The sequence below is a fragment of the Tachypleus tridentatus genome, chromosome 13 (genome assembly GCF_004210375.1).
Source record: "Tachypleus tridentatus isolate NWPU-2018 chromosome 13, ASM421037v1, whole genome shotgun sequence".
In the NCBI taxonomy this organism is placed as follows: domain Eukaryota; kingdom Metazoa; phylum Arthropoda; class Merostomata; order Xiphosura; family Limulidae; genus Tachypleus; species Tachypleus tridentatus.
The window spans coordinates 120,876,208-120,893,543 of NC_134837.1; the positions used below are offsets into that span (position 1 = coordinate 120,876,208).

The 17,336-nt window shown below is 32.7% G+C and overlaps 3 protein-coding genes across 3 annotated transcripts; 1 reads left to right on the forward strand and 2 right to left on the reverse strand.

The window, feature by feature from the left end:
* Positions 1–2,551: 2,551 nt before the first annotated feature.
* On the forward strand, positions 2,552–4,770 carry LOC143239865 (techylectin-5B-like). The gene is made up of 3 exons (XM_076481457.1): positions 2,552–2,719; positions 3,522–3,677; positions 3,762–4,770. Exons 2-3 carry the CDS (start codon positions 3,560–3,562, stop codon positions 4,022–4,024), a joined length of 381 nt encoding a protein of 126 aa, XP_076337572.1. The 5' UTR covers positions 2,552–2,719; positions 3,522–3,559; the 3' UTR covers positions 4,025–4,770.
* A 6,749-nt stretch (positions 4,771–11,519) lies between these two features.
* On the reverse strand, positions 11,520–12,215 carry LOC143238810 (techylectin-5B-like). The gene is made up of 3 exons (XM_076479359.1): positions 12,182–12,215; positions 11,885–12,049; positions 11,520–11,800 (listed from the first exon to the last, which is right to left on the reverse strand). The coding sequence occupies exons 2-3, from the start codon at positions 12,009–12,011 to the stop codon at positions 11,538–11,540; spliced, it is 390 nt and encodes a 129-aa protein (XP_076335474.1). The 5' UTR covers positions 12,012–12,049; positions 12,182–12,215; the 3' UTR covers positions 11,520–11,537.
* LOC143238809 (techylectin-5B-like) lies at positions 12,015–13,804 on the reverse strand. The gene is made up of 2 exons (XM_076479358.1): positions 12,944–13,804; positions 12,015–12,288 (listed from the first exon to the last, which is right to left on the reverse strand). The coding sequence occupies exons 1-2, from the start codon at positions 13,247–13,249 to the stop codon at positions 12,178–12,180; spliced, it is 417 nt and encodes a 138-aa protein (XP_076335473.1). The 5' UTR covers positions 13,250–13,804; the 3' UTR covers positions 12,015–12,177.
* Between the last annotated feature and the right edge of the window lie 3,532 nt (positions 13,805–17,336).

Genomic DNA, 17,336 nt, shown 5'->3' on the forward strand with positions numbered 1-17,336 from the left:
AAGTTCTCCTAGTTACTTTTATTTTCTTGTTTGTTGTGTGTGTTACGGTTAATCTCATTAGTTACACTTTAAATCTCTTCCTCCGGTTACTTTGTGGTAATTACATGTAGTTATTACACTTGTACTATATTATAGTTATAGTTACCATAGCAATACTTCAGGTTTCTATTGTGGTTACACTGGTGTATTGACAAGTAATTAAATATTGTTGTAGTATACATGTATTATTTTGATAATGAGTAAGACATATTAAGGAAACTTTTAAGCTCGTATTATTACTGTGTTATGAATAATTATTATATGTGTTTTACTGCTACTAAAATTTGTTCAAATTTTTCATAGATTCACTGTGTAATATGATTCTAAAAATCTAGTTACACTTAATATAAACAACTGTTTTACTATTAACTTATATGTAAATGATTGAATAGATTAGTGTGAAAAAAGAGAACCTTTTTATAATTTTATATCAATGAAAGACGTGTTTATTTTTTTCTCCAATATATCCACTAGTATATATCTTTATTTCTAACACGTTGGTTATAAAATCTTTTACAGTACTGTAATTCTATTAATAAGTTACCTTTGGTTGTTTCTGACATTGGGTTTTTATGTTTAAACTACAGAGAAATGCTATAAAAGTATATCAGAAACAGATCACCCCGACTTTGTCGCCTAAAGAATTTTTTGACAAATTTTGTAACAACTCCAATACTTTAATTCAGGTAAATCTGTACCTACGAATTAGAATTATATTTTAAATTCAGTTTTTTGTTGTCGTATTTCCAGTTTTAATATATTTATAAAAATAATTTCAAACGTTTCTCTACTCTGAATAAATTATAATAATTTAATATTTGTTAATTGTTTGTAATCAAGGGCGTAGATTTTTTGCACTCGATGGGAGGCTGATTTTTGCAACCACTTATGTGGACTGTTCAATTTGGAAATTGTTAATCTCTGATTACGTGAATCTACTGATAAACTGTTCATGTTGTTTGATAAAAATACTAAACCATCTTTCTGTTCGTCCGAACTTTAGTGTAGTGCAACAACGGAAAAGAGGGAAAACCTTATAAGTTGTTCCTGAAGTTAAATAAAACAAGTGTTCTATGTATGATAATTGTGAAATTATTAATTTTTAAAATAAGTCAGATAATTTATTGACATTTCAGATACTTTTTACATGAACTGCCACCTATTTTTAAAGACATTAAATATTGAAAATTAAAAGTTGTGAAAGACATAGAACAGAAATAATGAAACATACAGTTAATAGATAAAATAAGAACTACAGTAGAAAGTAACGATAAACTGTACTTTAACATTTCAGGTTCAATGACTATGTATAGATATTGTTATATTGTTATATTTAATTGGTTTTTCCATCTTACGATTAATAACTGAAAGAAGAATACAGTCATTAATAGATTATAAATATCACTGTAATATTTAAAAGTATCTTGTTTACACTTGGATCTTTTTATGTATGATTTATTTCACATTTTATTTAAAGATCGACACCTTTAAGCTAACCCTAACATAAAAATAATAATAATAACCTACAAATCTTAGTGTTTCTTAAGTAAGTTTCTAGACAAATCTAAAAAAAATTTAAGGTAAAAAAATCACAGTCTTTATGCTTGAACGTGTTTGTGTACGTTATTAAAATTGGTTACAAACAAACGTATCCAAGTTTTTGTTCTACTTCTGTAGAAATGTATGATTTAAGGGCGGGAAAATTCTGGAAAATATCACATCACATCTTACGTGTAAATAGGTTTATAGTACTTATTTGTCTTCTGCTATATTCATACTAAGATAAAAACTTCCAGCACGAAAACCAAAGTAAACTCACTAACTAGCACGTAAACTATAAGCGGTAAAAAATATACAAACATGTTCTTCGTAATACAAATTTTTATTTTTACAATGAAATCTCATAACTTTATATTAAGTTCTACAGCATCATTAATATCATGATAATACGCCCGACTTGGCCAAGCGTGTTAAGGCGTGCGACTCGTAATCTGAGGGTCGCGCGTTTGATCGCCGTCGCGCCAAACATGCTCGCCCTTTCAGCCGTGGGGGAGTTATTATGTGACGGCCAATCCAATTAGTCGTTGGTAAAAGAGTAGCCCAAGAGTTGGCGGTGGATGGTGATGACTAGCTGCCATCCCCGTAGTCTTACACTGCTAAATTAGGGACGGCTAGCATAGATAGCCCTCGAGTAGCTTTGGGCGAAATTCAAAAAACAAACAATCAAGATAATAAAAAAACAGACAACAACTTTTACGATAATAATAACTCTAATGTTTATAAAAAGAAGTAGAAATTACAGATGTTGACAAGAACCATAACTAGAAAACTATAAATATTTCTTGGACTTAGTGTGACAAACATCAGATACAGTTACTAACACGGTTCTAACTTGTAGTAATTTAAGGAAAACCCTTTTTGGATATCCTGTTTAATACAACTATAAAACCATTGATAGGAGATTCACATCTTCAGTCTATAAGAAAACAGTTCTGTGTTATTAACCATTTAACAATGTACAACGCTGTAAAGATACTAAGTATTTTGTCTTTCTTCGTGTTGACCTAGTCTGATGTCCATCATCACACAGCTTGTGATACTATTGGGTCACTAAAAAGAATAGTGGACTCCGTTACAGAATTAGTAGATCTGGCTAGAGAGAGGATTTCTACTTTAGAAGGTAATATATTTTACTTGAAGTATTTTAGTTAATGGAAAACTTGAACATCGAGTAAATTAATATTTATAACTACATGTTACGTTAGAATGTTAAACATAAATGTTACAATATTATTGTTGGTAACACTGTATGTTCAACTACTTTTCTGTTTCCACATTAAAGTTTTATCCGTTACTGTTTAGATGTGTTTTCTACAACCACATTTGAACGAACATTTCTACCGATTGTTAATAACAAACAAAACCGATCCTTTCAGCAATCATACGTTTCTTATGAGTTAATCGCAAAGATAGGCAATGGGCTATCTGTGCTCTGACCACCATGGGTTTCGACACATCGTTTTAACAATGTAAGACGCAGACATACCACTGTGTCATTGGAGATCAAATCATAATAATGAATTTTGTTTTAATTAAAATACATATCAATATTTTTGCAGACAGATTCCACATATTTTGTACAGAATAATGTTGAATAATACAGGAATATATATTTTAAAGTTTCATATTGATAATTATAAAACTTAGTTACTTCAGTATTTCTGATTGATTTTCTTATTTATAACTGATTCAAAGAAGAGGAGATTATGGAAAACCATTTCAAAATTTTTACAGATCGTGGGTAGAATACAAAAATGGTTTTGGAAATTTAACCCAGGAGTTTTGGTTAGGTAAAACCTTATATATTTATCTAGCAGTGATCAACTACTTATATCTTTTTGTGTTATTTACTATAATTTGATATAATTAATTACTTACTGTGTTATCAACTATTCATTTATTAATTACTGCTTCTGTGCCAGGAAATGATATCATCTTCTCGTTGACCAATCAGGACAACATGGTGCTCCTTGTTGATCTGGAAGACTTTGAAGGAAGTCGTAGATATGCAGAGTTCTTGGTGCGAAGTGAAAGAGAACTCTATAAAATGAGTTACAAAACGTACAAGGGTGACGCGGGTGAGTTCAAACTTTATTCCAGGATATAACATCTTACATTATTTGTTTATATATTATTTATTAAGTATTTTCATATTATTTTAGGAAATTCTCTAGCTGTTCACAACAACATGATGTTTAGTGCTAAGGATAAAGACAACGATAAAAACAGCGGTAGTTGTGCCCAAAACCATAAAGGCGGATGGTGGTATAATTCATGTCATCGTTGTAACCTAAATGGTTTGTATTACACAGAAGATAAGGTAGATACAACTGGTATTACATGGTATGATTGGAAAAGTAAACACGTTACACTAAAGTCAAGCAAAATGAAAATAAGACCTGTGAAGTTTATCATAGGTCAATAAATAATAAATAAAAATTAAATATATTTTGCAAAATTATATTTTACGTTATACGTGATGATAGACAGACAAGATAGACAGATATTTTTAATATGATTTATTTTTTATCTGTGTGTAATTATATTTAAGTCGATATTTTACCACAAAGAAATAAAGTAATTTTGGTGAATGTTTACGACTGCTATTTTATTCTAATGTGTTCTGAAGAACCTGAAATATATGTGTCATAAATAAATAATTTATTTTTTAAGTTTTATTGTCCACAAGTACTTTATATAAAATGTGTTTAAAAAACCATAGAATTTTTACATAATATATTTTCTTCTTTTTGTTTCTGTTTTGTTTGTACAATCACTAGAAATTTTCACCTTCAGATGGCGCCGTGTTAAAATGTTTAACAATATAACGAAGAAACGAAACCAACTTAATACTGACTGTTTTCTACCTGCCAGATTTAACTTGTTTGAATCTTTTAAAGATTTTGGTGTTTCTATAAAATATAACCTAGAACCTTCAATTGTAAGAAAGTTTTTTTCATATTTTCTAAATATTACATCTTTACCTAAATCAAGAATATTGCAATAAATCTCGAATTTTTGTTATTATCAGAAAACATTTATTAATGTTCCCCATTTCAGGCCGTTTCGTTGTTATAAGTGTAAAGGTCAAATAGCAATATTGAAATATTAAGTTTGAGTCGTTTTGACTACCTACATTCCTTGTAACCTATCAACGGAATATTGAGTGAAGCTGGTGTAAATCATTGAAACAAAAACACATAAATACGTTTTTAAAATTCACACAAATTTATTATAATATTTATTAACAAACGATTCAAAACGTTTAAAATCAGTGTCAGTAATGACGGCATTACTACCATCCTGAATAAGTAGAATAATTTTAAAACCAATCTATTTATAGCAATGATTACACTGCATTACAACAGCCACCAGTAAAATGTCTTAAGTTATGGATTTGTATTGATGATAGCAAAGTTGTATAAAAATTTTCTTGTGTCATATAATGAACGTATGTACAAGTATCAAAATAAACCTTTCTTCCAAGAACAGCTCTAGAGGATGTGGGTCAGAGGTACATCCTACTAACCGGAATAGAAGGACCCCATATTTTCGGTAATATAATATAGGTAAAAAGTCAAACATCGATTGTGATTTCAAAATAAAAATACGTTAGTAGGGTTTTGGATGTATAAAAGGGAAGGTAATGTTAAATATCCAGACTGTAGCCATATTAGCTACTTCGTGAAATAAACTGAGTAACGTTAGTGGTTACCAAACATTAATGTATAATTGTAAATATTTTACACACGTGAAAGAACCTTAATTAATAGTACGGAAGAAAATCGTAGAATATTCTATATCTGGATATTATATTACACATATCTTCTTTATACTTAACTAATAATAATAAGTGTAACAAATACAGACAGAAAGATATTTCGTTAAATATTCTAAGCTACAGCATAGTAACTTTGTACGCACGCAAAAATTTAAAAAACGCAGTAACAATAACGTAGTCCATTTGTTCCATAAATAATCTGGAAATAACATATTTAAAATAATTCCCGTGTGTCGTAGGAATAGTTCAAGCAGAACTCACAAGGAAGTCTTGAAAATAAACTGTTGAGATAACTGCTGGCTGTGATCAAATTATTTGACGAAATTCTGGCTCATTCTTCATCTTCTTACATGAAAATATAACTGTGCTAAGTAACAATATTTAATTTTATATCATTTTTATTCACTATTATTATATACAAAACTATTTATATTCATTTCTAATTCCAAATTAAAGTTCTGATGTTAGGTCTTGTAATTAACCTGAGGCCCTGTGTGTTGGTACATTCAGTTCTACAGAATCTATTTTGTAGTTAAATTATAGGTTTCACTGATTTCGGTAATCAAATATCTATATAAAGTTAAACGGAATATAATGTTGGGAGATCTGTCAAACAACAAGTAATTATTGAAATATGACTAGCCCCGAATAAACTTATTTTTTTTTCCGTGTAATATAACATCATATACAGCAGTGACGAAGAAGAAGAAAAGTATGGTAGTCATTTTAATTTTAAAATGTTCCAAACTGAATTGAATTATTTACTTTTCTGTGGCTCTTCCTGGGCCTAAGCTACCCAGACTTACAATATATGTATATCCAGTACTTTATTATTTATTATTATTGTTTCTTTAACCCTTCATTCCTATCACATGAACACAGTAATCATTTTGCGTGCCCTATATCTAAGAGAGAAAAAAAACTTCCTTAAAACACAACATGAACTTATGTAAGCTCATGGACAAAGTCATATCCAACGCACTGTTACATTATTTGTGAACCAATAACATCTTCAACAATAAACAGAACGTGAGTACAAAAAACAGACAGACAACCAATCATCTTGTAATATTGGAAGAATCGATACACCAACTGTTCAACCAGAACCACTTCACAGTCGCAGCGTTTGTAGATGTAATGCAACCATTCCATAGTGTCTGACACAATACTCTAAAGTATCAGTTAACTAGCTACAAGTTCCTTATCCCCATCACCAGGTGGCTCTTTTCCATTATCATTAATAGAACTGTTAAGGATAATATCAACAACAGCTCGTCGAAATGCAGAAGATCTCCAGGGTCTTTACTCTGCCCACTACCCTACTTTCTATTCCCAAATGGCATACACCTAAGCTAATATATACCCTCATTTCTCAATATATGCAGATCACGTTATCGTGTGGAACACATCACCGATTCATTCATTGCCACATCCAGAGTCCAGAGGATATTAAATTAATTAATTAATTTGATAATATTTGTGAATCCTTTCAGAAATTTTTAAAGAACTAGAATACTGTAAACTGTAAAAACATGACGGTTATTAACAAGAATAATTGTTTTCATGATTTATCAGTGCCCCCCGCTAGTACAGCGGTATGTCTCCAGATTTACAACGCTAAAAGCAGGGGTTCGATTCCCCTCGGTGGGCTGAGCAGATAGCCTTTGTGGCTTTGTTAAAAGAAAAAACACACTGATTTATCAGTATTACAGTGAAATTGATAAATCTTCACGTACAGTTCTAGTGAAAGTCGTGCTCTTGTTGTAAGTAGATTAGTATTGTTTAAAATTATGTTCTGTTATAAAGAAATGGTTCTTGTACATAAGTTGTCTGAATCTTCAGTAACGAAAGTGTGAAATTATTTATAGATTTTTTGTTTTTGTGGCACCATTCAATAATTGGCGCGTGACTCTTGTTTACAGATATTTACATTGACATAACACTATTTCCATTATCAGTAAGATATGAAACAATTCCAGTAACTTCACAACACTTATATTACACATGCTCGCATAAACGTGATTAATATAAAACGTTACATTTTGATAGAAAAGTATATTACCAGTAAAAATATTTGGAATTTACTTTTAAAATTATTTTGAAACTTTACTTCGTGAATTTTCTGTTACTTCAAAGATCATAAATAAATATTTATTTTAGAATTCTGCCTGATTTAGCTAAGCCTTTTTCACAAAATAATTTTTAGGGTACGTTTGTTTTTGGAATTTCGCACAAAGCTACTCGAGGGCTATCTGTGCTATCCGTCCTTAATTTAGCAGTGTAAGACTAGACGGAAGGCAAATAGTCATCACCACCCACCGCTAACTCTTGGGCTACTCTTTTACCAACGAATAGTGGGATTGACCGTCACATTATAACGCCCCCACGGCTGGAAGGGCGAGCATGTTTGGCGCGACGCGGCGCGAACCCGCGCCCATCGGATTACGAGTCGCACGCCTTACGCGCTAAGCCATGCCAGGCCCTGTAGGGTAAGAAACATGATTATTTCAACTGACAGTTTCATCACAAATGTTACAAAACAATATAATATAATATACCAGATATAAATTATAGGGTTAACAAAAATTCGCCTTTAAGTAAGATATGGACAGAATATAAACATTTAATGAACAAACGTTTTCACAGAGAAATTATTTATTTCGTACATAACAAAATCATTTTAACTAGAATTTTTTCTTCTAAATCCAACTCGTACACCTTATTTTGTATTTCCCTAATATTTTAAATGATGAAATTTGTATATACATTTGTGACGTTTGTTGATATTTATGTATAAATAAACACAAATTAAGGGTATCCACCTATAATTATGTCCTAATATCTTTTGCCATGTATTTACTCTAATGTGTAATACCAGCTAATACCGGTAGCATCTATCTTATCTTCTGTAAAATACAGTCCGTTTAAGTTAGAATGATAGAATGAATTGTACCACCATCCGCCTTTGTAGGTTTGAGCACAAATACCGATATTTTTATCGTTGTCGTTATCCTTGGTACTGAACATCATGTTCTTGTGGTGAGCGAGAAAATTTCCTGAAAACATAAACAACTGATGTCGGATGTTATATACTAGAATAAAGTTTAAACTCACCCTCTTCACCCTTGTACGTTTTGTAACTCATTTTATAGAGTTCTATTTCACTCGTCATACTCTGTATATCCTCGACTTAATTATCCTTGATAATCCTCCGAGGCCCAACATGGCCAAATCATTAAGGCGCTCGACTCGTAATCTGAGGAACGCGAGGTTCAATTCCGGTCGCACCAAACATGCTCGCCATTACAACCATGGGGGTGTTATAATGTGATGGTCAATTTAATTATCAGTTGGTAAATAATCTAAAATGAAATGATTACCAAGTGAAAACATGTCTCACAAACTCTGAAATTAAAAGTGATAATTCAAATAGTTTAATGAAAAAGTACAATAATCAGTTACAAGTTATTCGAAATAATCAGGTATTTAATAAACTATTTTTTCAAGTTGTAAAAGTTCCTTAATTCCAAATAAATTTTCATTAAAAATAAAGGTTCACTTTAAAACAAAGTTTAGTTCACCTTCCGTCCACCTTCCTCCTGATTTCTCCATATCACAGTATACAGAGATCCACTGGTTCATAAACCGTGGATAAATCTTGTAGACACCACTGGTTCAGTTTAGTTGTTGTTTATAGATACTATAACAGTCTTCTGGTAGAGGTGGCTTTTGGTCTGTCGTCTGTGTCACATAAAGAGATTGTTGAAAGGATCGGTTTTCTTAGTCATTAAAAATCAATTAAAGTGTTCGTTCAAGTGTGGTTGTAGAACAATAACATTGTAACATTTAGATTTAACATTCTAACTTGACAAATAGTTATTTTTAGATGTTCCTTTAATCGATGTTCAAGTTTTCCGTAAACTTAAATACTTCAGATTAAATATTTACCTTTTAAAGTTGAAATCCTCTCTCTAGCCAGTTCTACTAATTCTGTAACTGAGTCCACTATTCCTTTCAGTGACAAGACAGTATTACAAGCTGTGTGATGATGGACATCAGCCTGGTTTAACACAATCAAACAGAAAACACTTAATATCTTTACAGTGTTGTACATTGTTAAATGATTTTATAGCTATATTAAACAGGATATCCAAAAAGTGATTTCCTTAAATTACTACAACTTAGAAACGTGTTAGTAACTGAATCTGATGATTTTAACACTGAGTCCGACAAAGGTTTATAATTTCTAAATATAGTTTTAGTCAACATCTACAATTTTCCGCTTTTTTAAATATATATACTGGAGGTGTTATTATCGTAAGAGATGGTAATGACACTATAGAACTGTGAGGGTCAATTAAAAAAACAATAATGTTTGATATGTAATGATTTGAAAATGTGTTTCTCTTAAAACTAAATGTTTCAACTTAGAGTCCACATAAACAGTACTTACATTGCAAAAGTGAAATAAGTATTTCTTTAGGAAAAAATGTCTACATTCTTTTGGTTTATAGTGTTATATATATATTCGCTATAAACGTATATAATATTGTTATAGAACATTCTAAAACGTAAATATATTTTAATAGGGAAACCTTAGTGTAAAAACGGAAAATCTGTATAATAGATAACTAAAAGTGTTTGTTTTACTGTAGGAGGCTTACTTTGTTCGTCGTGTTATAGGAGGCTTACTTCTTTCTTTTATCATAGGATATATATTACTACTCGAGGGCTATCTGTGCTGGCCGTCCCAAATTTAGTAATTGTAGACTAGAGGGAAAGCAGCTAATCATCACCACCCACCGTCAACTCTTGGACTACTCTTTCACCAACGATTAGGGGGGTGGACGGTCACATTATAACGCCCCCACGGCTGAAAGAGCGAGCATGTTTGGCGCGACTGTAATGCGAACCCGCGACGCTCAGATTACGCGTCATACGCCTTAATACGCTTGGCCATGCCGGGCATTCTTTGTTTTGTTGTACGAATCTTACTTTGTTTTATTGTAGGAGGCTTACTTATTTGTTTGTTTTGTTCTAGGAAGCTTACTTCTTTGTTTGTTTTATTGTATGAGGCTTACGTCTTTCTATGTTTTATTGTAGGAAGCTTACTTTTTTGATCGTCTTGTTGTAGGAGGGTTGTTTCTCCTTATTTATAAGTGATAGCCTACAAGAAAGGCAGCTACTTATCACCTCTCACCGTCAACTCTTGGAGTACTTTTACCAACGAATAGTGGAATTGACTGGATATTATAACGCCCCCATCGGTGAAAGTGCGATCATGTTTGATGTGATAAGAATTACGAGTCGAACGTAAAGATGAATCTCAAAATAACCCAAATCAGTTTCATAAGTTAATATTTAGTTGGAATTCCCTTTGGTTTCAGAACTCTTTCACATCAACGTGACATGTTTTCAATGAGTTTGAACAGATGTTCTTGGGTAATTGACTGTGATCCTTCTTTGAGTACTTTAAAATGTTCATCTTCCATGTTTGGTTTGTGATCGTTAGTTAATCGGTTTAACTCAGCCCATAAATTTTCAATCGGATTGATTGACTTGGCCACAACATAACATATATTCTCTTATTTCTATGATATAATTTAATGACTCCACAATTGCAGAGAAAGTTGTTTGATCATATATGTAGGCTCATTAGAATAATAAGAAACTACGGCAGGTGTTCAACACTATTTATAATAAAATGTAACTAAAATCAATAACAGTTCATATATTTACCGAAGCCAGTGTTAACGTAGGATTTGACCAGATCTTGTTGGGTGTTTTCTAAATAACATATGGTTTTACGCATTTTTGTATTATCTAACAAAAATGTATAAAACCTACCAACATTTTCCGGGGAGGCAGTTTTCTTCTAATACCAATTTATTTACTTTATATTTTTGTACAATGTTTCCATATTTCTTCATCTTGAACTTTAAATTTCTACATATGTGGTCAATGTCAGTTTTACTACAGACACACTTTGTGAACCTGACGATGGCCGAAGAAGGTCAAAACGTTGTCCGCTCTTCTACGTAAAATATTTTCTCAACCCAAACGAACCGTTTTTGCACATATATTTGTTAAAGTGTTTAACATTTGCATGAAAATAAGCATTTAACACACAAAAAACAAACAATCTTTCTATTTTTATTTATTTACCAAAAATAAACTCCACGGGTCTTATTTTCATCTCGCTTGTCTTTAGTGTAATATGTTCACTTTTCCACGCATACCAAATAATACCGGTAGAATCTACCTTATCTTCTGTGTAATACAAACCATTTAAGTTACAACGATGACATGAATTATACCACCATCCGCCTTTGTGATTATGAGCACAACTTCCGCTGTATTTATCGTTGTCTTTATCCTTGGTACTGAACATCATATTGTGGTGGGGAGCAAGAGAATTTCCTAAAATAATGTCAAAATAATTAATAAATAACATATATCCAACTAATGTAGAATGTTATATCCCGGAATAAAGTTTAAACTCACCCGCGTCACCCTTATACGTTTTGTAGCTCATTTTATAGAGTTCTATTTCACTTCGTACCAAGAATACTTCAAACTCTGCATATCGTCGACTTCCTTCGAAGTCTTCCAGATCAACACGGAGCACCATATTGTCCTGATTGGTCAACGAGAAGATAACGTCATTTCCTGTAGCCGAAGTACTAAATAATAAATAAATAGTTTATAAGACAGGAAATAATTAATTATATCAAATAATACTAAATAACACGGTAATAAATAAGTAGTTGATCACTGTTAGATAAATATATAAAGGTTTACCTAACCAAAACTCCTGGGTTAAATTTCCAAAACCGTTTTTTGTATTTTACCCACGATCTGTAAAAATTTTCGACTGGTTTTCCAAAATCTCCTCTTCTTTGAATTAGCTAGAAATAAGAAAAACAATACGAAATACTGATATAACTAAGTTTTATAAGTATCAAAATGAAACTTTAAAATATATATTAATGTATTATTCAACATTATTTTGTTTTCATGAAACCTTTCTAAAAAAGAAAGATTTGAAATCGAAAATAAAACTTATTCAAATGATCTTAATTTATGTTTCATGGATGATTTTAGGAAAGTATCATCATAACATCAAGATAAATTCAAGAGTAGATTCCTATGTGTTATTAAGCACAGTTATATATTTATTATCATGTAGAAGCGTCAGGTTAAGCACAGATACACATTCTTATATATATATCTATACAACCTAGGACGAAATGATTACCAAGTGAAAACACGTGTTATATTTAAATATAATAAAATAGCATATATTAATGAACAGAATCAGTGAAGAAATATGATAAAAAATTATAACAAAAACGTTACATGCTCTTAAAGTTTATCTTTTCAAATATGGATTTGGTCCTAAAACTTATTTTCCAAATCTTCTACATAACTGAGTTTGTACAAGAAAGTAGTTTTTTCTTCCATGAAAATAATGGCTAACTTTGATTTAAATGTCTCATGAAAACAACCTGTAACCCAGAATTAACTAAAGCTACACCACAAAATGAAGTTTAGTTCACCTACCGTCCACCCTCCTCCTGATGTCTCCATATCACAGTATACAAAGATTGACTGGTTCAAAAACTGTGGCTGAATCTCGTAGATACCGCTGGTTCGGTTTAGTTGTTCTTTATAGATACTGGCACAGTCCTCTGGTAGAGGTGGCGTTTGTTCTGTCGTTTGTGTCACACAAAGAGATTTTTGAAAGGATCGGTTTTGTTTGTCATCAACAAGCCTTGGAAATGTTCGTTCAAGTGTGGTTGCAGAAAAAAACATCGATATAATAACGGATAAAAACTTTAATGTGGAAATATTAAAAGAGCTGAACATATAGTGTTACCAACATTAACAATATAGCATTTAGGTTTAACATTTAAATGTTCCTTTAATCGAAGTTCAAGTTTTGTGTAATGTAAAATATTTTATGTAAAATATATTACCTTCTAAAGTAGAAATCTTCTCTCTAGCCAGATCTACTAATTCTGTAACGGAGTCCACTATTCCTTTCAGTAAACCAACAGCATTACAAGCTGTGTGATGATGGACATCAGCCTGGGTCAACACGAAGAAAGTCAAAATACTTAATTTCTTCACAGTGTTGTACATTGTTAAATGGTTAATAACACAGAACTGTTTTCTTTTAGAATGAAGATGCAAATCTTCTATCAATGGTTTTATAGTTGTATTGAACAGGATATTAAAGAAGAATTTTTCTTAGATCATTCAGAGTTAAAACTGTTTTAGTAACTGTATGTGATGTATGTCACACTGAGTCCAAGAAATGTTTAGAGCAATGACTTTAAAAAACGATGTTTTGTGGTATAATAAGCATAATTATTCAATATAATTTACAGCCAACAGGTTTTGATAAACGTCTTTCCATAATCAGGGTCAAATTCTGCAGTGTTCGTTGAGTAAGTAACCAGTTTCAACTGATAATGGGAGAGTTCATTTTTTGAGAAACAAGGTCTAGGTATGGGGGGTTGAAGTACGTCGTATTTGATAAAATATTTAAGATAACCAGGTCTTGCAACAAGACACGTTGATTGGTCCATTAGATCTGTTTATACATAGTGGTGTGCTTTTATTGTGCAAATCTTTTTTTTTCAAACTTGTTTATACGATTGTTGTATGTGTCCCATGATCTTCATGTTCTTCCAGTCATAAATAACTACCGCGACAAATCCAGTAGGGACCGGCATGGCTAGAAGGTTAGAGCGATCGATTCGTAATATGAGGGTCGTAGGTTCGAATCACCGTTACACTAAGAATGCTCGCCCTTCCAACCGTGGGGATATTATAATGTGATGTTCAATCCCATTATTTGTTGGTAAAAGAGTAACCCAAGAGATGGTGGTGGATGATGAAGACTCGCTACGTTCCCTCTAGTTAAATTAAGGACGGCTAGCGCAGATAGCCTTCGTGTATCTTCGCGCAAAATTCAATAACAAACAAACAAAGAATTCAAGATGTGTTCAGCAACAGAAGAGGGCGCTATGTTATGTTTTATATGAAAGTATTGTGTTTCTCCATACTTCTAGTGTACAAACAAGGTTATTCAACAGCAAAGACAAAACAGATAAGTACAGTGACAGAGGTGTTTACCAATTAATGTGTAATAAAGTGTACGTATTTTAAACAGGACGTTCCGTAGAAACTGTAATTAAAGAACATTCTAGAAACTGGAAGTTAAGGAAAATGAAATCAACTTACAGAAACTAAACACTAACTCGATCTAATGGAAAGCTTCAAAGTTTTGCATGTCTGTGAAAAAGGTAAAAACTAAGATTTTAGAAATAAATTGAAGTTTAAAAACAAGTAAAGAAAAATTTATAGACGACTAGACCAACTTGTGTCAAAGTTATTGTCAAGGTTATTTGGTTAAATATGTAAACCTGTTTACAAACCATTACAGCCTGTACATAGTGAAACCATGGTTGTTTTTAAATATTTCAATAATAAATTACTTCTGTACTAACACTGATCAGGATTCCTCCTGCTTTCCAAGTGGCTCAGAGGTATATTTTTATGTTTATAACGCTAAGACCGGTTTTCGATATCCTTGGTAGACAAACCACAAAAAGCCTATTCGTGATGACGAGAAAACCCACTTGTATAGAAATATATCTATGTAAAAACGGCTGGTATGGATAGAGAAAGTAATATGTAGAGGAACGTACAACGTTTCGACCTTCTTCGGTCATCGTCAGGTTCAGAAAGAAAGAAAGAAGTAACTGACCGATAACCGACCACATGTAACGCAGTGTAGGAATGTAGAGGGTGTGCTTATACGTTGGATTAACTTTGTTAATATAGGTATAAAGGTATTCCTTTGTATTGGTTTATTTTAGTTTTGCATTGTTCTATAAGTAAGGCTTCTTTAATTTTGCATTTGTTTATGTTTGTTTCTTTATTTAGTATTCGGGTGTTTTCTATGGTTATATTGTGTTTATTTGATTTGCGGTGTTCGAAAACGTGTGAAGGTGACTTTATTTGTTCGTTGAAACTTGTTTCCATATTTTTACTTGTTTCTCCAATATAGAAGTCGTCGCAGTTATCACATTGTATTTTATAAATAATGTTGGTGTTGTGTTTCTCAGTGTAGTTTTCTATGAAAACAAACATAACCATCCTGTAGACCTTTATCTATAGTTACATTGTTGTAATTTTCTCTGTTCGCAATACCCGCAATTGCTCAACTGTCTTGCAGATGCTTCAATCATGCCAATACTGTCGCTGATTTTGCTTGGAATGCACGGTTTAGTTCCTCTAATGCAGTTAATGGATGCCGAGCCATCAACAATCCTAAAACTGTCTTTCCTTTGTCAAATCTTTCCAGCAGACCAGATGCTTTCACTGCCATCTGATTTTTTCATTTGATAATTCAAACAAACAATCAACAATGTCACTGTAGTGATCATTAGCACATGTATGTACAGAATGGGCGGCTGCACAACCAGCGTATTGGACACAGTGGGTGGATGTATTTAACTGGACCATTGTGGCTGTCTAACGATACAATGTTTTCAAAGATTGTCTTGTATTTGCCTGACCTCTGAAGCAAGACACCAAGTTCATGTACCCACTGGATAGAATCTCGAACACATTCACAAGTTTCAAGTGCATGTTGAATTATTAAATTAGCCTTGTGTACTCCGCAGTGAAAAAACAAAGTTGACGGTTGCTTCTCTTTTATTTTTGCCTGGCATCCTCTCTACGTACCATTCATGTTAGCGGCTCCATCATAAGTTTGTGCTCTTAATCCTGACAGTGTTAAATTGAGTCTAGTCAGTACATCAAGTATAGTCGGGGATATTGTTTCACCAGTTGTATTAGAAACACTGTAGAAACCAAGAAATGTCTCATGAACGTCAAGGTTCTCATCTACGTATCGTACACATATTGCCTCCTGTTCGGCACCTGTAACATCTTGAGTGCCATCAACCATTAATGCACAGATTTTTACTTTGCTGCACTTCGTGTGCTATGTTCCTCAGTATTTAACGGCTGAACATCTCCATTATTTCATTCTGAGCCTGGGGTGATGTGAATGTGATTTTCTTTGACAAGTAGGCCGTCAACTCAGGATCTTCTTCTTTCAGGAGCTTCATTAACTGCAGGAAGTTTCCCTCCGTATCAGTATGTCCACGTAATACTAAACCTTGACGCAGTAAGAAACGTAAAATTCTGAATATTTTGGCTATACTTCTTTTGCATTCTAACAGCTGCTTCTTTTTTCCATCATGTTGCTGGACAGTCACTGGAGTTACATCAAGTGAACCTTCTGGAGATATAGCGAATCTGTGCTGAGAGGAGGATTGGTGTTCGTTGAATTTCTGTTTTGCCTTTTCCAGTTGAAAAACCGGCGGATATGTAGGTATACTCCACTGGCCTCCAATTTCCCTGTAAAAGACCTCTATTTTCCGCCTTGGCACAATGAAAGCATATGACTTTTGAGTCTGATTGTCGAAGTGCAGCCATGGGAACTCATCAAACCACTTGCCATGGAAGTTGATATTTTGAGATTTTGCTTTCTGTCGTGGTATTAGTTGTGTGTCTGGATGATATGACTTTCCACACTGTATCTGTAGAGTGTTAGATTTTTCATTACTGCACAAACTTGTTTCACAACTATTTGGTGGTTCATGATGTGCAATAGTTGCACAAGCATTTTCAGTCTCGTCCTCTGATGAACATGGTATTTCCTCTGTATGGCAAGTTTCTATTCCTTTGCTTGAAGTTGTTGGATTATCTGCATCTACACTGTCACTTGTAGTACTAGTAACGGGCTTGCAGAACTGTCTAATATCGGAAAGTTTCAGACGCTTGCTTGTCATAATTGGAATCTCTTTCCCAGATGACTCAACAGGCTAAAATACAGTCTTTATTGAAAAACTATAACGTACAACGAACGAAG